The sequence below is a fragment of the Paroedura picta genome, chromosome 2 (genome assembly GCF_049243985.1).
Source record: "Paroedura picta isolate Pp20150507F chromosome 2, Ppicta_v3.0, whole genome shotgun sequence".
Taxonomy (NCBI): Eukaryota; Metazoa; Chordata; class Lepidosauria; order Squamata; family Gekkonidae; genus Paroedura; species Paroedura picta.
The window spans coordinates 185,636,243-185,657,886 of record NC_135370.1 but is presented as its reverse complement, the minus strand read 5'-3'; the positions used below and the strand labels follow the sequence as shown (position 1 = coordinate 185,657,886).

Sequence of the window (21,644 nt, the reverse complement as noted above, 5' to 3'; positions counted from 1 at the left end):
CTGATCCAGGTCCCCATAGCGGGATATCGGGCGGTGTTGGGCCTGGATTGGCTGAAGGAACACAACCCCGTGGTGGACTGGCGGGCGGGGACCCTGAAGTTCGACTTGACGGTGGGTGCACGGCATCGGGTCCCCCACGAGAATTCCAGCCACAAGAGGACGGCGGCGCGTCCCAGGGGAGCGGCGGCGGCGCAGCAGGAGATACCAGAGCCCGAGGTCCCGCCAGAGTACCGAGACCTCGCAGCCGTTTTCAGCGAGCGGGAAGCGGACGAGCTACCCCCACACCGCCGCACGGACTGCGCTATCAACATCCCAGAGGGGGCGGTACTACCCAAAGGGCGCATCTACAAGATGAGTGAGGGTGAGCTCAAGGACCCTCCGGGAGTTTTTGGGTAAAAATCTGGCCCGAGGTTTCATCCGGCCCGCTTCCAGTCCCATGGGAGCTCCAGTCTTGTTCGTCCGGAAAAAGGATGGGTCCCGACGGCTGTGCCAGGACTACCGGGGCCTCAACGCCATCGCAGCGGGGAACGCTTACCCCCTCCCGCTGATCCCGGATTTGCTGGCCCGGCTGGGCAAAGGGACTCTGTTCACTAAGCTGGACCTAAGGGAGGCGTACTACCGGGTACGCATCCGGGAGGGGGATGAGTGGAAAACAGCGTTTAACTGTCAATTGGGACAATTCGAATTTAAAGTGATGCCGTTCGGTTTAAGCGGGGCACCTGGGGTTTTCATGAGTCTAATTAATGAGGTGTTGCAGGACCTTCTGTTTCAGGGGGTGGTTGTTTATTTGGATGACGTCCTGATCTACAGCCAAGATCCCCAAGAGCACGTGACCCTGGTGAGGGAGGTGTTAAAGCGCCTGCTGGCAAACCACCTATACGTGAAGCTGGCTAAGTGCGAATTCCACCGTCCCTCCCTGGACTATTTGGGCTACCGCATCTCAGCCCAGGGCATAGCTATGGACCCCGAGAAGGTGCAGGCGGTGCTGGCCTGGGAAAGGCCCCGCACCCGGAAACAGCTACAAAGCTTCCTGGGGTTTGCTAACTTTTTTAGAGGCTTCATCCCCAGATACTCCTCCGTAGTGGCTCCCCTCACGGACTTGCTAGGTACCAAGGGGAGAGGTCCTCGCGCCACGCGGCCCAGCGCAGCGCTCGGCTGGAATGAGAAATCGGAGGCAGCGTTCCTGGCCCTCAAGCAAGCTTTCGCGTCTGAGCCCACGCTACTGCACGTCGACCCAACCCAGCCGATGGTGGTACAAGTCGACGCCAGCGACGCAGCAGCCGGGGCGGTTCTCCTGCAGCGAGACAAGGCGGGACAGCTGAGGCCGGCGGCCTACCTCTCACGAAAATTCGCCGAAACGGAGCGGAACTGGTCTACCTGGGAGAAGGAGGCGTTTGCGATTAAGTTCGCCCTCACCGAATGGCGGCATTGGCTGGAGGAAACAGAGGAGCCGTTCGAGGTCTGGACAGATCACAAGAATCTGGAGGCGCTCCGGCAACCGCGATCCCTGAACGCCAAACAGATGAGGTGGGCGGAGTTCTTTTCGCGGTACAATTTCAAGCTTGGTCACATCCCCGGCAAAGAGAATTTCCTCGCGGACGCCCTCTCCCGTCTGCCGCATTATGGGGAGGGGTACGCTCCCTGCACCAGGTCCGTGTTTGGTGAGGAGCAGCTGGGACGGGGGGTCGTCACTAGGCGTCGGGCCAGGGAGGAATGGGAGCCCGACCCGGCGACCGCCCCGCTCCGAGACCGCCTAGTGGCAGCCTACGGGACAGACGAGGAGCTGGCTGAGCTCCGGGACTCTTTGATTTTGGACTCCGGTCTCTGGCGGAGGGGGGAGGCTGTCTACGTCCCGGAAGGGCTACGACGGGAAGCCCTCAGCCTCTGCCACGATGCTAAGACCGCCGGGCACTTCGGTTTCGTAAAATCCTGGAAGTTGGCCCGGCGGCGGTTTTGGTGGCCCAGTCTGCGGCGGGACACAAAAGCTTACGTCAGTGGTTGTCCTGTCTGCCTGACCTGCAAGCCGGGGGTTGGCAAGCCGAAAGGTCTGCTGCACCCGCTCGAGGTCCCGACCCGGCCGTGGTCAGTGATCTCCATGGACTTTATAACAGACTTGCCTCCCAGCAAGGGGAAAACGGTGATCTGGGTGGTGGTAGATCTATTTTCCAAACAGGCCCATTTCATTCCTTGCGCCAGTGTCCCCAGTGCTTCACAGTTGGCTCGGATGTTCCTGGATCACGTGTTCCGACTGCACGGGCTGCCGGACAAGGTGATTTCCGATCGGGGCTCACAATTCGTGTCCCGGTTTTGGCAAGCTTTCCTGCGCCTGTTAGACATCGAGCAAGGGCTGAGCTCCGCTTACCACCCCCAGACGGACGGGCAGACCGAGCGGGTTAATCAAGTACTGGAGCAGTACTTGCGGTGTTTCGGTTCCTATCATCAAGACACCTGGGTGCCCCTGCTCCCCCTGGCCGAGTTCGCGTACAACAACGCAGACCACAGCAGCACGGAGATGTCGCCTTTTGCCGTCGTCTACGGGACAGACCTGAGACACTTCCCGGAGCTTGGAGAGGTCCCCGCCCGAGAATCGGCCGACCTTCGCGAGTGGGGGAAGCGTGCCGGGAGCTGCTGGAAGTCGCTGCAGGAGCAGCTCCACAAAGTCAAGGCAGCGCAGAAAGAGGACGCCGACCGGAAGAGACGACCAGCTGAAGAGATCCGACCGGGGGATCGAGTTTACCTTTCCACCCGGAACCTACGGTTGAATTTGCCCAGCAAGAAGCTAGGCCCTCGGTTTTTGGGGCCTTTCGAGGTCTTGGCCCCGATCAACGAAGTTTCGGTCAAGCTCAAGCTCCCCAAGAACCTCCGGCACATCCATCCCGTCTTTCACGTGAGCCTTCTAAAAAAAACTCCGGACGGTGACGTTTGGCACCCCGTGTTTTCCCCGCCAGCGCCCGAGGTCCTGCCGGGGGGGGAGCACCACGAGGTGGCGGATATCCTGGACTCTAGACTCCACAGGGGGAAGTTGCAGTACCTCGTGGAATGGAAGGACTTCGCTTTGGGGGACCGGGAATGGGTCTGGGCAGCGGACGTCCTTGCGCCCCGACTCACTGAACGTTTCCACAAGCGGTATCCTGGCCGTCCCGGGGGGTTGGAGAATGGACCTTTGGGGGGGCAGAATGTCGTGGTTCGGTCCTTGGTGGCTGGGGAACCGGGCCGAACCCCGCCATCAGAGGCGCCCGCGATCACGGAGGTAGGGCATGGTGATCATAGGCAAGCCGGCAGCTGGGCGCCCCACCCGATCGTTGAGGTGGCAATGGCCGCTAAAGAACCTCAATGTCCCCCTCCACCTTTTGACAAGGGCCCGGAGATGGCCCTTTGTTCCAGGAAAATGGGCCATCAGGAACCCCGGAAAACCTCGCATATGTGCATGAGTCATGATTGTATCAGCATGTTCCCTCCGCAAGTACTGGGTGGGGCAATACAGCCTAAGGAGGTGGGTTTTGTATAAAAGGGAGCTTCCACCTGGAGTTCGGTGGAAGCTCTTACTCCATACCAGCGGACTCCACGTTGCTGAAATAAAGCTTGTTCCTGTTGTATCGTTCACCAGGCCTGGCGTGACGTTTTCTTCAAAGGGGCACCCTGGTTTTTCAGTTAGCAAGCGGGTCCCCGACACTCAGCCCTGTCTGCAAGCTGCCCTTGCCTCCTTCTCCCAGAGGGCAAGGCTGCGGCTCGGTGGCAGGGCACCTGCGTGACGTACAGCAGGCCCCCACACACCTCTCCATTTACTGTGAAGGGTTAACGGTGACATGACAGGATGGGCAGCCCCCAAGGTTCCAGAGGCCGCCCTGCCTCTGCCAAGAGCGGGAGGTCATGGTGAGGAAATGGCTCGGGGGTAGAGGAGTGGCGCTCTGGATTTCTCAACGGGGATTTGTTGGTCAAAGGCGAGTTCCTGGGAGTGTCCTCCCCGCTATGCGGCTGCAGCTGTGGACGGGGCGAGGGCCTGTGGCAGAGCAAAGGCAGTGAGTTCGCTCTCTCTCCTCTGTCCCTCAGCTGGAGCAGATGCTGGAGCACACGGCTGTGCGGGCCCTGAAGCAGCTCATCCTTCTGCACCGGGAAGATGGGCCCAGCCCCGCCCGCACAGTGGAGTGGCTCAACATGCGCAGCTGGTGCTCGGGGCATCTGCACATCAAATGTCCACGGCGGGTCTTTTCACGGCGCAGCCCGAATAAACTGGTACCAAGACACTTTGGGCAGTTTTCCACATGTCCCTCCCTTTCTGTGCGACCCAAGAACCTCACCGGGTGGGCCCCACTGCCCTCCTGGGTGCCCCGTGTCCCCTGCTTGGCCAGGCACCCTGGGAGGAAAGGCTGAAGAAAAGACCACCCGCCCAAGGGAGAAAGTGGCCGGGCAGAGGGCTCTTCTGCTCAGGGGAACGGACATGAGGAGTGCACTGCTGCAGGACGTCCTTCACGGCCACTGCCTTAGTGGCCTTTCCAAGGGCTCTAGAGAGACCCGTGATCCATGAATGGCTGTTCTCCACAAGGACTCAGTGGAACCCTCCTGGGCGGAGGTGGCATTTATTCCAATGGGAATTGCTGGGGATCAGTCCGGGGGACGGGAGACTTTTGCTGCCATGCTCTGCTTGTAGACCTTTCAAGGCCCACACAGGTAGGCCACTGTGTGAAACAGCTGGACATTCCTTGGTTTGATCCGGCACTGCTGCTCTTGTCTTCTTAGAGCCTTGTGGTTTTTTGCTCTTTTCTCCCCCTCCCTGCAGAGAGAGATGTACGAGAAGGTTTTTGAGAAGAATGCCGATCGCCACAGCGACTTCTCCCGTCTTGCCCGAGTCCTTACAGGCAACACCATTGCTCTGGTGCTGGGTGGAGGCGGGGCCAGGTAACCTGTTCCAAAGACCCTTTGCCGGTGGGCCGCGGGGGCCAGTGTGGCACGGTGCATCTTCCTGGCCCTTGAAATGAGGAGCAAAGGGCCCCCACCCTCCGTGTGCCTGGTCCGGAGCCCAGAGGGCCCTGCTCCGTCTTGGGCTCGCACGAGGGGTGGTGTGGGAGGAGGGGTGCCTGGGAGGCAGGTGGCCTTCAATGTGGGCGCCTCCTTCCTCTGCAGGGGCTGTTCTCACATTGGGGTGATCAAGGCCATGGAGGAAGCTGGCCTCCCGATCGACCTGATTGGGGGCACCTCGATTGGATCCTTCATTGGTGCCCTCTATGCTGAGGAGAGGAGTGCTGTGCGCACCAAGCAGCGAGCCAGAGAATGGGCCAAAGTGAGCAAGGACTGGGGGACAAGCAGGAAGCTGGGGGGCGGGGAGCCTGGGAAACCAGGTTCAGCCTGCAGGAAGCTGGCAGGATCCAAACAGGCCAAAGCAGAGAGAGGGAGTTGTTCCTTCCAAAACCTCCAGTCTGGAGCACTGCATTTTGGGCACAGTCGTTTCCTGCTTGCTTGCTTGCTTGCTTGCTTGCCTACCTTGATGGAGGTGGGGTGCAGGCACTCCCCTGGGGGTGGCAGACCACCTCCCTTCTTTGCCTGCTGGAGGGGCGGAATCATCGTCTGAAACTTCAAAGGGTGAGGTTCTCTCAGTGTCTCCAAATAAATGCCTCCCTGCCCGCGTGTTTGCGTGTCTTCCTCACAGAACATGAATTCGGTGTTTGCAACAGTGCTGGACCTCACCTACCCCATCACTTCCATGTTCTCGGGCTCTGCGTTCAACGCCAGCATCCACAAGGTGTTCCAGGACAAGCAGATTGAGGTACATCGATGTCCGTGGCAGAGTCCAGTTCACAGGTCTCCCACATCGCCTCCGGGTCCCTGCAGCACCTGCAGCTTTCATGCTCCACGCCCCCTTCTTTCTTTCTTTATTTAAAAGTTGATTATGTGAAACATTTTGTGCCATTTTGTGTGACGTGACGGCCCTGCTGCTGCTGCTGCTGCTTCCCAGAGCCCCCTGTGTTTGGCCTCCCAAGGTGTCTTGGGCTCCTCTCCCTCTCAACGCTTTCTCTTGAGAATTCTCCACCCAGAGGGCCAGTGCTCCCAGCGTCCATTCTGAGGCTCAGCCGAGTCATTGTGGTTGCCACAGAGATGGCCGCCTGTGGCATTTGCGCCCTTCCTAGGAAATAGGCGCCTGCGTGTGTGCCGGCACACTGATGCCCACACCTCACCCCCCCCCCCCCCCGTGATGCAGCGCTGGCTGCGTCGGTAGCGACCGGCCGCTTTGGGCGGCAAACCACCCACCCCTAATTTCTGCGCTAGACTCTTTAACTTAGATGGGGCCACATGCTAAAGCTTGCTCTTTCCCTGGGAGTCTTTGTCCAGGCAGCCAGACAGCCATTGGTCTGGTCCATGTGGCCGTGGTGGCCGTCAAGGTGTAGATTGGGTGTAGCCGGTCAAGAGGAACCAATCCTCTCCCTCCGGACTAAGGGACTGCCTTTTCTGTTTCCCTACTCCTGTGAGTCCGAAAATCCTTTCTTGAAATCTCCAGGAAGATACAGTCTAGCCCAGTGGTTCTCAACTTTTAGGATGCTTTGGGATGCTTAGGGCTGATCCTGCGTTGAGCAGGGGGTTGGACTAGATGGCCTGCGTGGCCCCTTCCAGCTCTATGATTCTATGATTCTAACATTGGGGCCCTGACCCCAAGTGGGGTGGCCTGGCCCCTTCCGTGAGGTCACCACGTTGGTGGCTGCAGCGGTGGCGGGCGGTGGCAGCGGTAGCAGGCAGTGGCAGGTGGCAGTCAGCAGCAGCAGCAGACAGCGGTGGGGGCGGCCGGCAGCGGCCAAGCCATGGCAATGGCCCCTCCACACTGCCTATAGATTGTTCTGCGTCCACGCATGCACACGCCGCCCCCGCCACAGTTGGGGTCACGGCAGTAAGGAGGTTGAGAACTGCTGGTCTAGTCTCTCACGCCCCCAAGTCTCCGTATCAGCCTCTTGGGGTCAGATTCCCCCTTTTTGTAGGTCTTCAGCTAGGAGAGAGAGGAAAGCTTTTAAAACTAAATGTGGGGTTGTACTAAGGCTCTCTTGAAATTAAGATGCATTTCCCCAAGGTGGCAAGCAGTCCAAATATGAAAACAGATTTTAAAACACACACACACATATTATACATGTAAAATAGAACATTTGACAAGACCCCTGCACATCCTACGCCTCAAGAGGACCAGGGGTCGCTGCGGGAATGTCAGAGACAGCCTGAGAGTGTTCTCTTCCCACTGGGAAGACGGTTTGGGAAAGGTTTGGACAACCACATCTCCCTGGGGATGGAGTTCTGCCACTTAAGGGCCACGACGGAGGAGACCCAGTGTGTGTTTGTGGGGGGGGGGGTCCTGTCCTTGTGCCACAAAAATGCAGACTGGTTGCAGAATCCATCATTCTGTGGATTTCTTCATTTCAGTTCATATTTTCTCCAAGAACCTGGCAGATGCTGCTTCCATAGCTAGCATAATGTGAAGTAGATTTTCTGTGCTCATTGTCATTTTTAATCTTTCACCCCATGAGCAGAGCAAATTATGCCAGTCAAACATATAAAAACGAGCACTGCCTTCTCACACTGCAGAATCTGGTTGTTCTTGATGCCCGGTTTTTGCTAGAGGGGTGCACATATGTGAGCATGTGTTTCCATGTGCAAGGACAATATTTCCCTCTCCTCAACCTCTTGAGCATGATCTCTGTCCCCGCTCTGTCCGCTGCAGGATCTGTGGCTCCCCTACTTCAACGTGACAACGGATGTCACAGCCTCTGCCATGAGAGTCCACAAGGATGGTAAGTGTGGCTTCCCGCTCCCCCCCCCCCCGCCCGCATACACACCCTGTGCTCTGGCGTAGACCAGGGGCTCAAGAGGGACGCAGACATTCCCCCTGACTTGTTTCTTAAATGGGAGGAGGAAGAGAGGTTGGTCTCCCTTGGGCAGTCTGGAGGCTGAGATGGAAACTGGCGTTCCAGAATGCCCTGGTTGGATGCGAAGGACGGAGCTCCCCTGCCACGGCAGGTGCTGAAATGTCAGGCTGGGACACTCCCGGCCCTCGCATTGCAGGGTGTCGTGGCTGGAAGTCGGTGGCTGTGAATTCCCACCAGGAGTGGCCTCTTTCTCCATCTCTCTCTCTCTCTCATGCACCCCTCCTGAGCTCAGTGAAGGTTGGTCTTCTCTCCAGCTCCCAGTGTGGGTGCTGCCCTCACCAGTGAGACTTGGAACCTCTCCTGAAATCCTAGCTAGCCCTCCTTGGGTTGGCATCGTGCCACGCCGGCTGTGGGAGGCTCATCCCTGAATTGCAGCCCAAGTTCTTCTGTCACCTCTGCATGGTGAAGGGGAGGGGGGCGGAGGCTTCCCCTGAGCCTGCTCAATGGGAGCTGGGAAGACTTTGTGGGCAGGACTTGGTGGATGCTGCCCTGTGATTGGGGGGTGGGCTGGGCAGGGGATGCCACTCATCTCCTCCTCCAAACTCCTTTAGGTGAAGCCACCCCTTGATTCTGGGGACCAGGGCTTGGACATCGGAGGGTTTGGTTTCTTGAGCTCGGACATCTGACTACGTAATGCAGAGCGGCATCACCTGTGGGGGAGAGCCATCCTCTTTGGGAGTGCCCTGCTCACTCTCCAGCCAGCCTTGGGCCGCGCCTCTCCTAGTAACATTCCTGCAGTTCACTAAACCTACTAATGGTGCCTTATTTTCTCTGGAGTGGTTGGGCACAGCTGGAGTTTCTAAGCAGCAGCGGGCAATGCAGGCAAGGCCTCTGCTTCCCTCCCCAGATTCCTTGGCAGAGAGGGAAGGGGAGTGGGTTCTGCGGTGCCCCCTCCTTACCCCCCTGGCTGTTGCAAGCGCCAGATCTCACCTGGGACATTGTCGGCAGCCTTGCCTGTCTGCAGGGGGCGGGGGGGGGGGGGCTGTAACTGCCTGGCTTTCTTCCTGCTCTTGCCTGTCCTTCCTAACACAGCTAACCCTTTCCCTTCCCCCACGCATTCCTCCCCCCCCCCACAGGCGCGGAGTCTCCAGCCTGGCCCTCTGTGTGGTGGGTCCACGCAAGTGGCCACGACCCCCCGTTTCTAGGCGTGTGGGCTTTTTCGCTCAGGTGAGGCTGTGGTGAAAAGCTTGGTGCGTTGGTGGATGGAAAATGCTGCCTGTCTCAAACTGCCCTGGCTGGAGGTCAGGCTGGCTGGCTGCAGGGGTCAGATTTCAGCAGCTCCATGGTCCGGAGTGCCACAGAGGGCTTTTCCAGAATCACAGCCCTTTTCCACTCTGTGTCCAAGAGCCAGGGCATGATCCTCAGTCCTTCCAAGGTTGGGGTGAGGAACGCTGGGAGGCGAAGATCTAGGCAGTACTTTGGCCTCGTGGTTAGCCGGGCCAAGTGTGCAGATTCTTCCATGCAGAGCTCTGCGCCCTGTTTCCCTTTCAGGCCTCCTCTTGAGAAGGTCAGAGTCCATTAGCAAGCCTTGGCCTCTCCTGAGGCGGGCACTCCGCCTTTAACTGGCCGTCTGTGATGACCCACAGCTGCTTCGGGGAGCTGTCAGCTTGATAGCCAGCAGCTGGCCTTGAGCGAAGCCCCCACTGACACTCCTGGCTCAGCAGCCCCCTAGACGCCCACATGGGGTGCAGCAGGCCTGCTTTGTGGCTCTCCACCCGCTCTGCTGCAGCCTCTGTGCTTCCAGCTGCCCTGGCCGAGGGGCTCTCCCACAGCTCAGCTCCTCCGCAGAAGAGTCAGTTGGCAGCAACTAGCTCCCTACACGACCTCAGGAGCCCCTGCCTGCGCTGGAAGCATTCAGGAGGAGATGGGATGAGGGTGTGTTTTTTAACTCCCTGAGAAAGTGGGGTGCCAGACAGGATGACGCTTTCTGATCTCTTCCAGCTCTCTGTGATTCTGATTCTGCTGGAAGTGGCCAAGGGCGGGAGAGCAGGGGCCGGACGGGGCTCCTGCTGCTGCTGCTGCTGCTGCCACCTTTGACATGCCTGCAGCCGCCTGGGAGCTTTCCCTTTCGCATAGAGCTCGCTTGGTCTACTTAGAGCTCACCTTGCCCGCCAAGAGTCCTTCAGGCATGCAGACCCTGTTTGTCCCCAGGGGGCCAGACATGTGACCCACGGCACACGGCCGCTGGATTCCTTTTCCCAAGTGGGATCTTCGTGCCAGGAGAACAAATTTTGAGACCAACCGAAGTTTTATTCAAGGTATGGGCTTCCATGGGCACGCACCCTTCCGATATAGTATCTGAGGGAGTGTGCCTGCACACAAAAGCTCCTACCCTGGATAAAACTTGCTTGGTCTCAAAGGTGCCCCTGCTGGACTCAGAATTTCTTTTACTGCTTCAGACCAGCCGTTGCTGAACACATTCATGCATTGGGGGGGGGGAGGGGGGTCTCCTGTGCCTCATATTCTAGACACTGTGGGCTCTTGGTCAGCCAGCTCTTAGGGTTGTGTTTAAGAGTGGAAGCCTCTGATCTGGAAAGCCAGGTTTGGGATTTCCCACTCTTCCCCACCCCTCCATATGCAGCCAGCTGAGTGACCTAGGCCAGCTCCAGTTCTCTTAGAGCTCTCTGGGCCCCACCTGCCTGCCTCCCAGTGGGTCTGCTGTGAGGAGAAGAAGGGAAGGTGTTTGGGATTCCTTCTGGCAGTGACAATCAGGGTTCTGGCTCTGGGGCTCTTGCTGGAATCACACCCCCCCTTTGGACCGGGCTGGCAGTGGGATGCGGCATTGGCCTTCTTCTCAAGGAAGGGTGGGATGAAGAGGAGGAGGGGTGGGGGTGGAGAGCAAAAACGAAGAAGCATTGCAGGAAATGGCATTCACCTAGGAGAGGGGTGATGGGGGGGGGAGGCCACACTCCAGTCTCCTTCCTGCCTTGAGACCTTCCCCTGGCTTTTCTCTCCAATGAATAAAACCCTCCTCCCCCCCCCCCCGCCAGTACACACGCACACCCCCTTTGTGCACTGAAGCTTCTGTCATTGTGTCATTTCCTGTCCTGTGCTCCTTCCCCCCACTCCCTTTGATTGAATCTCCACCTTCATCCGGCAGGCAGCGTGTGGCGGTTCGTCCGGGCCAGTGCATCTTACACCCCCTATTTGCCTCCTCTCTGCGACCCCAAGGACAGTCACTTGCTTGTGGATGGCTGCTATGTAAACAATGTCCCAGGTCAGCCTTGCGTTTGCCTCACGCCCGGGGTGGATGGCCCTGGGGGGAGGGAGGAGGGGGTCATGCAGTGTCCCGGGTGCGTGCAGCTCCCTCCTCCCAATCCTCTGTCATCCTCCTCCTGCCACGACTGGGCATCACATGCTTGGGGCTGAGAGCCGGGAGCTCGCCCCACCAGCGCGATTTGGCCAGGCGGGTAATTCTGCAAGGCACAGGAACTGGGCCCACAGGGGAGGGGGGACTGGGAGGGGGGACGGGACGCGACATGCAGAACATCCTCCAGGTGCGTGCCTTGCAGAATCTCCTCATCTGGGCAAGGGGGCTGAGGCTGTGCTGCCACACTTCTCCGCAGGGATCGTTGCTGCTCTGGGTTTCTCTCTGCTCTTCTGATTGCCTTTGTTCCCACACGGTTAGGCTCGCTGTGGCGGTACGTGCGAGCTAGCATGACCCTTTCCGGGTACCTACCGCCACTCTGCGACCCCAAGGACGGCAATTTGCTGATGGACGGCGGCTACATCAACAACCTCCCAGGCAAGTACCGGCAGCAGCAGGGGCAACCTCTGCAGCTGCAAGAGAGAGCGCTGGTGCCCGCCGTCCATGGCCTGGCACGGTCTCCTCTGGCTCCTGTCCTAAAACTCTCCAGTCTTCCTCCACGGGTTGCAGCCTAGAGAGAAAGAGGGGAAGGGTTTGGGGAACCAGCGCAGTGGGAGAAGCGGCTCCATGGCTTTGCCTTATATGACAGATGCTGCCCGTTGACGATCTTCTGCCAGCTGCTGTAAGCGAGGCGGCTCGTTTCCCCCTGCTGCCTCTGCCTGTTGGGGCTCCTCTGCTTGCCCCTCACACAAGGGAGGCACCCTGGTTTGCAAGAAGCCCACCTCGTGGCTTCCAGCTTGGATGTCTGACTCTCTTCGACCAACCTTGCTCTCCTTGCAGCAGAGGCTGCTCTGGAACAGGAGGGCACCCTTGGGAAGGGCTAGACACTGGCCCTCAAATTGCAGCCCAGTTTCCTTCCCTGGCAGGAAGGCACTGGGGGGCGGGGAGGGAGATGGTCCCACACTTGGTTCTTTCTCAGCCATCTCCCTGCTGTCAGTTCTGCATTCGTTCTCTGAGAAAATGGCCTCCGATTCGTCCCTTTCTCCTTTTTGCCTCCGATCTCTCCAATTAAAGAGAGCCAGTTTGGTGTAGTGGTTAGGAGTGCGGATTTCTAATCTGATGATCTGGGTTTGATTCCTCGCCTCCTACACATGCAACCAGCTGGGTGACCTTGGGCTCCCCACAGCTCTGATAAAACTGTTCTGACCGAGCAGAGATATCAGGGCTCTCTCAGCCTCACCCACCTCACAGGGTGTCTGTTGTGGGGAGAGGAAAGGGAAGGTGATTGGAAGCGCCTTTGAGCCTCCTTCGGGTAGAGAAAAGTGGCATATAAGAACCAACTCTTCTTCTTCCAAAAAAGAACAAAAGTCCACACTCACTGCAGATATCTGCAGACGTGAGCTCCTCCCCTGCCACAGACAGGCTCGAGATGTAAGCTAAACTGAATAAAATGAAGGTCAATAGGGACAAATGTAAAGTTCCGCATTTAGGTAGGAAAAAACAAATACACCAATATAGGATGGGGGAGACTTGTCTTGGCAGTGCGAAAAGGATCTTAGAGTCTTAGTAGACCATACATTGAACATGAGTCAGCAGTGTGACTCAGCGGCTAAAAAGGCAAATGGGATTTTGGGCTGTATCAAATGGAGTATCATGTCCAGATCACGGGAGCTGATGGTACCACTTTACTCTGCTCTGGTTCGGCCTCACTTGGAGTCCTGTGTTCAGTTTTGGGCACCCCAGTCGAAGAGGGATGTAGACAAACTGGAACGTGTCCAGAGGAGGGCAACAAAGATGGTGAGGGGTTTGGAGACCAAGGCATATGAGGAAAGGTTGGGGGAGCTTGGTCTGTTTAGCCTGGAGAGGAGATGACTGAGAGGGGACTTGATAACCATCTTGTATTTAAAAGGCTGCCATATGGAGGATGGAGCAGAATTGTTCTCTCTTGCCCCAGAGGGACAGACCAGAATGAATGGGATGAAATTAATTCAAAAGAAATTCAATCTAAATATCCGGAAGAGGTTCCTGACAGTTAGAGCAGTTTCTCAGTGGTACAGGCTTCCTCGGGAGGTGGTGGTTCTCCATCTTTGGAGACTTTTAAACAGAGGCTGGATAGCCATATGGCGGAGAGGCTGATTCTTTGAAGGCAAAGTGGAGGCATGTTACAGTGGATGAGCAATTGGGATGTGAGTGTCCTGCACAATGCAGGGGGTTGCACCTGGATGGCTCTTTCCTCCTGCTGCAGACAGACTCACGGGGCCACCTGTCTTGCTCTAAACCCATTAAAAAGTTATTTTGAGAGTAATTTTCCTACCTTAGACACGGTCATCATTTTATTCCCTTTATGGCACCCCTTTCTTAGGCTGCACATGGTACAGTAACCTTTCTTTGATCATTGCCATGTCTGCGGGCAGGCTAGGCCAGTGAGTGAGTGAGTGAGTGTCTCATAGAATCATAGAGTTGGAAGGGGCCATACAGGCCATCTAGTCCAGCCCCCTGCTCAACGCAGGATCAGCCCCAACCATCCTAAAACATCCAAGAAAAGTGTGTATCCAGCCTTTGCTTGAAGACTGCCAGTGAGGGGGAGTTCACCACCTCCTTAGGCAGCCTATTCCACTGCTGAACTACTCTGACTGTGAAAATTTTTTTCTGATATCTAGCCTATATCATTGTACTTGAAGTTTAGAGAGCCAGTTTGGTGTAGCGGTAAGGAGTGTGGACTTCTAATCTGGCATGCCGGGTTCGATTCTGCACTCCCCCACATGCAGCCAGCTGGGTGACCTTGGGCTCGCCACGGCATTGCTAAAGCTGTTCTGACCGGGCAGTGATATCAGGGCTCTCTCAGCCTCACCCACCCCACAGGGTGTATGTTGTGGGGAGAGGAATGGGAAGGCGACTGTAAGCCGCTTTGAGCCTCCTTCGGGTAGGGAAAAGCGGCATATAAGAACCAACTCTTCTTCTTCTTCTTCTTCTTCTTAAACCCATTACTGCGCGTCCTCTCCTCTGCAGCCAACAGAAACAGCATCCTGCCCTCCTCCAAGTGACAACCTTTCAAATACTTAAAGAGGGCTATCATGTCCCCTCTCAACCTCCTTTTCTCCAGGCTGAACATTCCCAAGTCCCTCAACCTATCTTCATAGGGCTTGGTCCCTTGGCCCCAGATCATCTTCGTCGCTCTCCTCTGTACCCTTTCAATTTTATCTACGTCCTCCTTGAAGTGAGGCCTCCAGAACTGCACACAGTACTCCAGATGTAGTCTGACCAGTGCCCTATACAATGGGACTATGACATCTTGTGATTTTGATGTGATGCCTCTGTTGATACAGCCCAAAATGGCAGGCGCCTTTTTTACCGCTGCATCACACTGCCTACTCATGTTTAGTTTACAATCCACAAGTACCCCAAGGTCTCGTTCATACACAGTGTTACCTAGAAGCGTATCCCCCATCCATAGAATCATAGAATCATAGAATTATGGAGTTGGAAGGGGCCATACAAGCCATCTAGTCCATCCCCCTGCTCAACGCAGGATCAGCCCTAAGCATCCTAAAGCATCCAAAAAAAGTGTGTATCCAGCCTTTGCTTGAAGACAGCCAGTGAGGGGGAGCTCACCACCTCCTTAGGCAGCCTATTCCACTGCTGAACTACTCTGACTGTGAAAAATTTTTTTCCTGATATCTAGCCTATATCATGAGCCTCTTGTGGCGCAGAGTGGTAAGGAAGCCATCTGAAAGCTTTGCCCATGAGGCTGGGAGTTCAATCCCAGCAGCCGGCTCAAGGTTGACTCAGCCTTCCATCCTTCCGAGGCCGGTAAAATGAGTACCCAGCTTGCTGGGGGGTAAACGGTAATGACTGGGGAAGGCACTGGCAAACCACCCCGTATTGAGTCTGCCATGAAAACGCTAGAGGGCGTCACCACATGGGTCAGACATGACTCGGTGCTTGCACAGGGCATACCTTTACCTTTACCTTTTAGCCTATATCGTTGTACTTGAAGTTTAAAACCATTATTGCGTGTCCTCTCCTCTGCAGCCAACAAAAAACAACATCCTGCCCTCCTCCAAGTGACAACCTTTCAAATACTTAAAGAGGGCTATCATGTCCCCTCTCAACCTCCTTTTCTCCAGGCTGAACATTCCCAAGTCCCTCATCCAGTAGGCATGCTTTTCATTTTTCTGATCCAGATGCAGAACTTTACACTTCTCTTTATTAAATTGCATCATGTTCTCATTTTCCCATTTTCCCATTGTGTTCAGATCTCGTTGAACTCTGTCTCTATCTTCCAGAGTATTTGCCAGTCCTCCCAATTTAGTGTCATCTGCAAACTTGATGAGTAGTCCCTCCACCCCCTCATCTAGATCATTAATAAATACGTTAAAAAGTACCGGACCGAGCACCGAGCCCTGAGGTACCCCGCTACTCACCTCTCTCCAGTCTGATGAAACACCATTGACAAGAACGCTTTGAGTGCGGTTCTCTAACCAATTCCCTATCCACTTAACTATCTGAAAATCCAGATTGCAGTCCTTCAACTTATCCATCAGAACATCATGGGGAACCTTGTCAAAAGCGTTACTAAAATCCAAGTAAATTACATCAACCGAATTTCCCCGATCCAGCAAACCTGTTGCTTGGTCAAAAAAGGAAACCAGGTTGGTCTGGCAAGACCTGTTGGAGACAAATCCATGCTGACTTCCTTGGATCACCGAATTGTCCTCCAGATGTTTGCAGATCGCTCCCTTTAATATCTGCTCCATTATCTTCCCCACAACAGAGGTCAATCTCACTGGTCTGTAGTTTCCCGGGTCATCCTTCCTCCCTTTTTTGAAGATCGGAATAACCTTTGCTCTCTTCCAGTCCTCCGGGACATCTCCAGTCCTTAAAGAGGTTCCGAAGATGATGGACAAGGGCTGTGCAAGTTCTCTGGAAAGTTCTTTGAGTACTCTCGGGTGCATTTCATCCGGACCAGGGGATTTGAACTCATCCAGTGCAGCTAAATGCCTCTCGACAACCTCTCTATCCATGTTAACCTGCCACCCAGACACTATCCTTTGGCTACTGCCATCTCTAGATGTGCCTGAACCCTTTGACCTGTGGGAAAAAACAGATGTAAAATAGGCACTAAGCCTTTCTGCTTTCTCTGCATCTTCCGTTAGAGTTATCTTCCGTTAGAGTCTGCATCTTACATTAGAGTCTCAGCTGCTGCCTTTCTGCTTTGCTGGAGCATGCAGCTCTGATGCCTGAGCCCACCGTGAGCCATCCACCAAGCAGGCAGGAGCTGAGTTTCCCAGCTGGCTGGAGCCTTCTGTAGTCCTTGGACCTTCTCTCTGTAATTCCTCTTCTGCCGGTTATAGTGGTCCTCTCGGCGTTCTTTCAGGCATGCTGAATCTGTGCTCTCATCTTTCCTAAGGGTGACCTGCTGTTTAAGTGGCTCCCATTGGTTCGACTCCCATTCTTTGTGCCTCCAGGGTGCAAGTTCTTCTCTTAGCAGTTTGTTTACATCATGCCATGTTAGGTCTTCATGGACAGAAATGTCTGCTTCCCAATCTACTGCTCAGCCAATGCTACCTCAGCCTTCTGTTGCCTTCAACATCCTTCTGATAGAAAGATTATCCATTAAATATTCTACTAATAATATTTCCACTGTGAGAAACAGGATGCTGGACTAACTGAACCAGTGGCCTGATCCAGCAGGCTCTTTCATGTCCTTATTCCTGACCATATTGCTGCTCAGGTGTGGAGACCAGCTTGCATCTTATAGATCAACATTCCAGGACTGATAGTGGCTCAGCTGCAACATACTAGGAGGCCACACACCACTGAATTTTCACTCGGCCGTGTCCTTGGAGACCAGGAATATTCCTTGCCATCTCTTTTGTGGATCATGGGAATGCAGTGGACACAGTTCCCCACGATATTCTTGTTGGCAAGATGGTAAAATGCAGTATGGATCTGATTACCCAAAGGGTGCTTGTAAATGGTTCTTCTTCCTCCTGGAGAGGAGTGACAAGTGGAGTGCCCCAGGGATCTCTCCTGGGCCCTGTGTTGTTCTGCTTATTCATATCAGATTTGGATGAAGGAATAGAGGGGGGTCCTTACTAAATTTGCAGATTAAGCTAAACTGGGAGGGGTAGCAAACAAACCAGAAGATAGAATCAGAATACAAGATGATCTTGACAGGCTGGAAAACTGGGCTAAAATGAATTTCAGTAGTGAAAAATGTAAAGTTCTGCATGTAGGTAGGAAAAATCAAATGCATCATTATAGGATGTCTTGGCAGCAGTATGTGTAAAAAGGATCTAGAGGGTCTTAGTAGACCATACATAGAACAAGAATAAGCAGCGTGACTTGGTGACTAGAAAGGCAAATGGGATTTTGGGCTGTATAAGAAGAAGTATAGTATCCAGAACGTGTGAGGTGATGGTACCGCTTTACTCTACTCTAGTTAGACCTCATTTAGAATGCTGTGTTCAGTTTTGAGCACCACACTTGAAGAAGAGTGTAGACAAACTGGAGTGCATCCAGAGGAGGGCAACAAAAATAGTGAGGGGTTTGGAGACCAAGATGTATGAGGAAAGGTTAAGAGAGCTTCATCTGTTTAGCCTGGAGAGAAGGTGACTAAGAGGTGAAGGTTGTCATATAAAGCAGTGGTCCCCAACCTTTCTGAGGTCAGGGACCGCCTCTGGGGTGAGGGGAGAGCTGATGGCCCAGGTGCCGCGCATGCATGTTTTCGCCACCAGGTGGTGCTTAAGCACATGCATGCAGTTGCCGCTCGTGCTGTTTTCGCCACCAGGGGGCGCAAACACGCATGCGCGGCAACTGTGTGCATGTGTGTTTGCATCGCCGGCATGCCAGTGGCCGCACTTGCCTCTTCCCTTCCTTCTGACTACAAGAAGATGAGTCATATTGTTTCCCCTCACTTACTTCAACTATTAAATGAGGTTATAGATAATCCTGGAAAATCTCTCCCAAAATCATGGCAACAGGCTTCAATAACACTCATCCACAAAGAAGGAGGAGACACGAACTCACCTAATTCGTATAGATCAATCTCTCTCTTAAATGTGGACTATCAAATTCTTGCGAAAATCCTTGCAGAAAGACTGAAAAAATGTATTGGGGATATTGTACATCAGGACCAAACTGGATTTATGCCAAGAAGGCTGATGAGGAATAATATACGATTTGTTTTGAATGCTGCAGATTACGTGCGTAAAGAAAAGTTGCAGGCTGCTTTTATATTCCTGGATGCAGAGAAAGCTTTTGATAATTTTTGATAGCTTTTGAAGGGGACTGTATGGCCCCTTCCAACTCTATGATTCTATGATTCTATAATGTTAGTTGGGACTTTCTGTTCGAAACATTAAAAACAATTGACTGTGGTGGCACCTTTTTGGACCTTATCAGACAAATATACTCAGAACAAGAAGCTAGAATATTAATAAATGGAATGCTCACAAAACAATCCATTAAAATAGACAAAGGTACCAGACAAGACCTTTGTCTATTTTAATGGATTGTTTTGTGAGCATTCCATTTATTAATATTCTAACAATCCATTAAATAACAATCCATTAAAATAGACAAAGGTACCAGACAAGGCCCCCTTCAAGGATCGCTGCCTTGTTGTGGCAAGGGGGCTTGCGTAGTTCAGTGAAGCTATGAGCTATACTGTGCAGGGCCACCCAAGACGGACAGGTCATAGCTGAGAGCTCTGACAAAAGGTGATCCACTGGAGAAGGAAATGGCAAACCACTCCAGTATCTTTGCCATGAAAACTCTATGGACAGTTCCAATAGGCATAACGATATGACGCTGGAAGATGAGCCCCTCAGGTCGGAAGGTGTCCAATATGCTACTGGGGATGAGCAGACGGCTAGTACGAGTAGCGCCAGAATGAATGAAGCGGCTGGGCCAAAGCCGAAAGGACGCTCAGTTGTGGAAGTAACTGGTGGCGAAAAGACAGTCCGATGCTGTAAAGATTTTTATTCCATAGGAACCTGGAACGTCAGATCCATGAATCAAGGCAAGCTGGACGTGGTTAAACAAGAAATGAGAAGACTGAACATCGACATTTTAGGAATCAGTGAACTAAAATGGACAGGAATGGGTGAATTTAATTCAGATGACCATCAGGTATACTACTGTGGACAAGAATCTCGCAGAAGAAATGGAGTAGCCTTCATAATCAATAAGAGAGTAGGAAAAGCAGTCTTGGGATACAATCCCCAAAATGACAGAATGATCTCAGTTCGAATCCAAGGCAAACCATTCAACATCACAGTGATCCAGGTCTACGCCCCAACCACTGCTGCTGAAGAGGATGAAGTTGATCAGTTCTATGAAGCCCTACAACACCTTCTAGAAGCAACGCCCAAAAATGATGTGCTTATCATCATGGGGGATTGGAATGCTAAAGTAGGAAGCCAAAAGATAACCAGGATAACAGGCAAGTTTGGCCTTGAAGTACAAAATGAAGCAGGGCACAGGCTGGTAGAATTTTGTCAAGAGAATACAATGGTCATAGCAAACACTCTTTTCCAGCAACCCAAGAGACGACTCTACACATGGACATCACCAGACGGTCAACACAGAAATCAGATTGACTATGTGCTCTGCAGCCAAAGATGGAAAAGTTCTATCCAGTCAATAAAAACAAGACCAGGAGCTGATTGTGGTTCAGATCATGAGCTTCTTGTTGCAAAAATTAGGCTTAAATTGAAGAAAGTCGGGAAAAGCACTAGGCCACTCAGGTATGAACTAAATCATATCCCCGACGAATACACAGTGGAGGTGACAAATAGATTTAAGGAATTAGATCTGATAGACAGAGTGCCTGAAGAACTATGGACGGAGGTTCGCAACATTGTACAAGAGGTAGCAACTAAAACCATCCCAAAGAAAAAGAAATGCAAGAAATCAAAATGGCTGTCTGAGGAAGCTTTACAAATAGCTAAGGAGAGAAGGGAAGTGAAAGGCAAGGGAGAAAGAGAAAGATACACCCAATTGAATGCAGAATTCCAGAGAAAAGCTAGAAGAGATAAGAATGCCTTCTTAAATGAACAGTGCAAACAAATAGAAGAAAACAATAGAATGGGGAGGACCAGAGATCTTTTCAAGAAAATTGGAGATATGAAGAGAACGTTTCATGCAAAGTTGGGTATGATAAGGGACCAAAATGGTAGGGACCTCACAGAAGCAGAAGAGATTAAACAAAGGTGGCAAAATTATACAGAAGAACTATACAAGAGCGAGCTTAACATCCCTGATGACCACAATGGGGTAGTTACTGACCTGGAGCCAGACATCCTGGAATGTGAAGTCAAATGGGCCTTAGGAAGTCTGAGCAACAATAAAGCTAGTGGTAGTGACAGCATTCCAGTTGAACTATTCAAAATCTTAAAGGACGATGCAGTAAAAGTGCTACACTCAATATGCCAGCAAATTTGGAAAACGCAACAATGGCCACAGGATTGGAAAAGGTCAGTTTACATTCCAATCCCAAAGAAGGGCAATGCCAAAGAATGTTCAAACTACCGCACTATTGCACTAATTTCTCATGCTAGCAAAGTTATGCTCAAAATCCTACAAGCTAGGCTCCAGCAATATGTGGACCGAGAACTTCCAGAAGTACAGGCAGGATTTCGAAGAGGCAGAGGAACTAGAGATCAAATTGCCAACATACGCTGGATCATGGAGAAAGCTAGGGAGTACCAGAAGAACGTCTACTTCTGCTTCATTGACTATGCTAAAGCCTTTGATTGTGTGGAGCACAACAAATTGTGGCAAGTTCTTAAAGAGATGGGAATACCAGAGCATCTTATTTGTCTCTTGAGAAATTTATATGCAGGTCAAGAAGCAACAGTGAGAACTGAACATGGAATCACTGACTGGTTCAAAATTGAGAAAGGAGTTCGGCAAGGCTGTATACTGTCGCCTTGCCTATTTAACTTGTATGCAGAGCACATCATGAGAAATGCGGGATTAGAGGAGTCACAAATTGGGATCAAGATTGCAGGGAGAAATATCAACAACCTCAGATATGCAGATGATACCACTCTAATGGCAGAAAGTGAAGAGGAACTAAAGAGCCTGTTGATGCGGGTGAAGGAGGAGAGTGCAAAAGTTGGCTTGAAACTCAACATCAAGAAAACAAAGATCATGGCATCTGGCCCTCTCAATTCCTGGCAAATAGAAGGGGAAGAAATGGAGATAGTGACAGATTTTATTTTCCTGGGCTCCAAGATCACTGCAGATGGGGACTGCAGCAAAGAAATTAAAAGACGCTTGCTCCTGGGGAGGAAAGCTATGGGCATCCTAAAAAGCAGAGACATCACCCTGCCAACAAAAGTGCGTTTAGTCAAGGCTATGGTCTTCCCAGTTGCAATGTATGGCTGCGAAAGTTGGACCATAAGGAAGGCCGAGCGTCAAAGAATTGA

The 21,644-nt window shown here is 53.0% G+C and overlaps 1 protein-coding gene across 16 annotated transcripts in view; it reads left to right on the top strand.

The window, feature by feature from the left end:
* The window catches only part of PNPLA6 (patatin like domain 6, lysophospholipase), a 102,322-nt gene that overhangs the window by 44,962 nt on the left and 35,716 nt on the right, over positions 1-21,644 (top strand). For 4 of the 16 annotated variants that reach the window (XR_013228627.1, XM_077324155.1, XM_077324154.1 and 1 more), the window contains exons 24-31: positions 4,051-4,233; positions 4,778-4,896; positions 5,122-5,278; positions 5,645-5,761; positions 7,694-7,763; positions 8,975-9,065; positions 10,999-11,115; positions 11,465-11,643. Coding sequence is in view for 12 of the 16 variants with exons in the window: in XM_077324155.1 (XP_077180270.1) it covers positions 4,051-4,233; positions 4,778-4,896; positions 5,122-5,278; positions 5,645-5,761; positions 7,694-7,763; positions 8,975-9,065; positions 10,999-11,115; positions 11,465-11,643 (1,033 nt within the window). In the remaining 4 variants the exon portion in view is untranslated. Of the gene's footprint in view, positions 1-4,050; positions 4,234-4,777; positions 4,897-5,121; positions 5,279-5,644; positions 5,762-7,693; positions 7,764-8,974; positions 9,066-10,998; positions 11,116-11,464; positions 11,644-21,644 lie in introns of those variants that run through there. The other 12 variants (XR_013228628.1, XR_013228629.1, XM_077324165.1 and 9 more) reach the window with 8 other exon arrangements.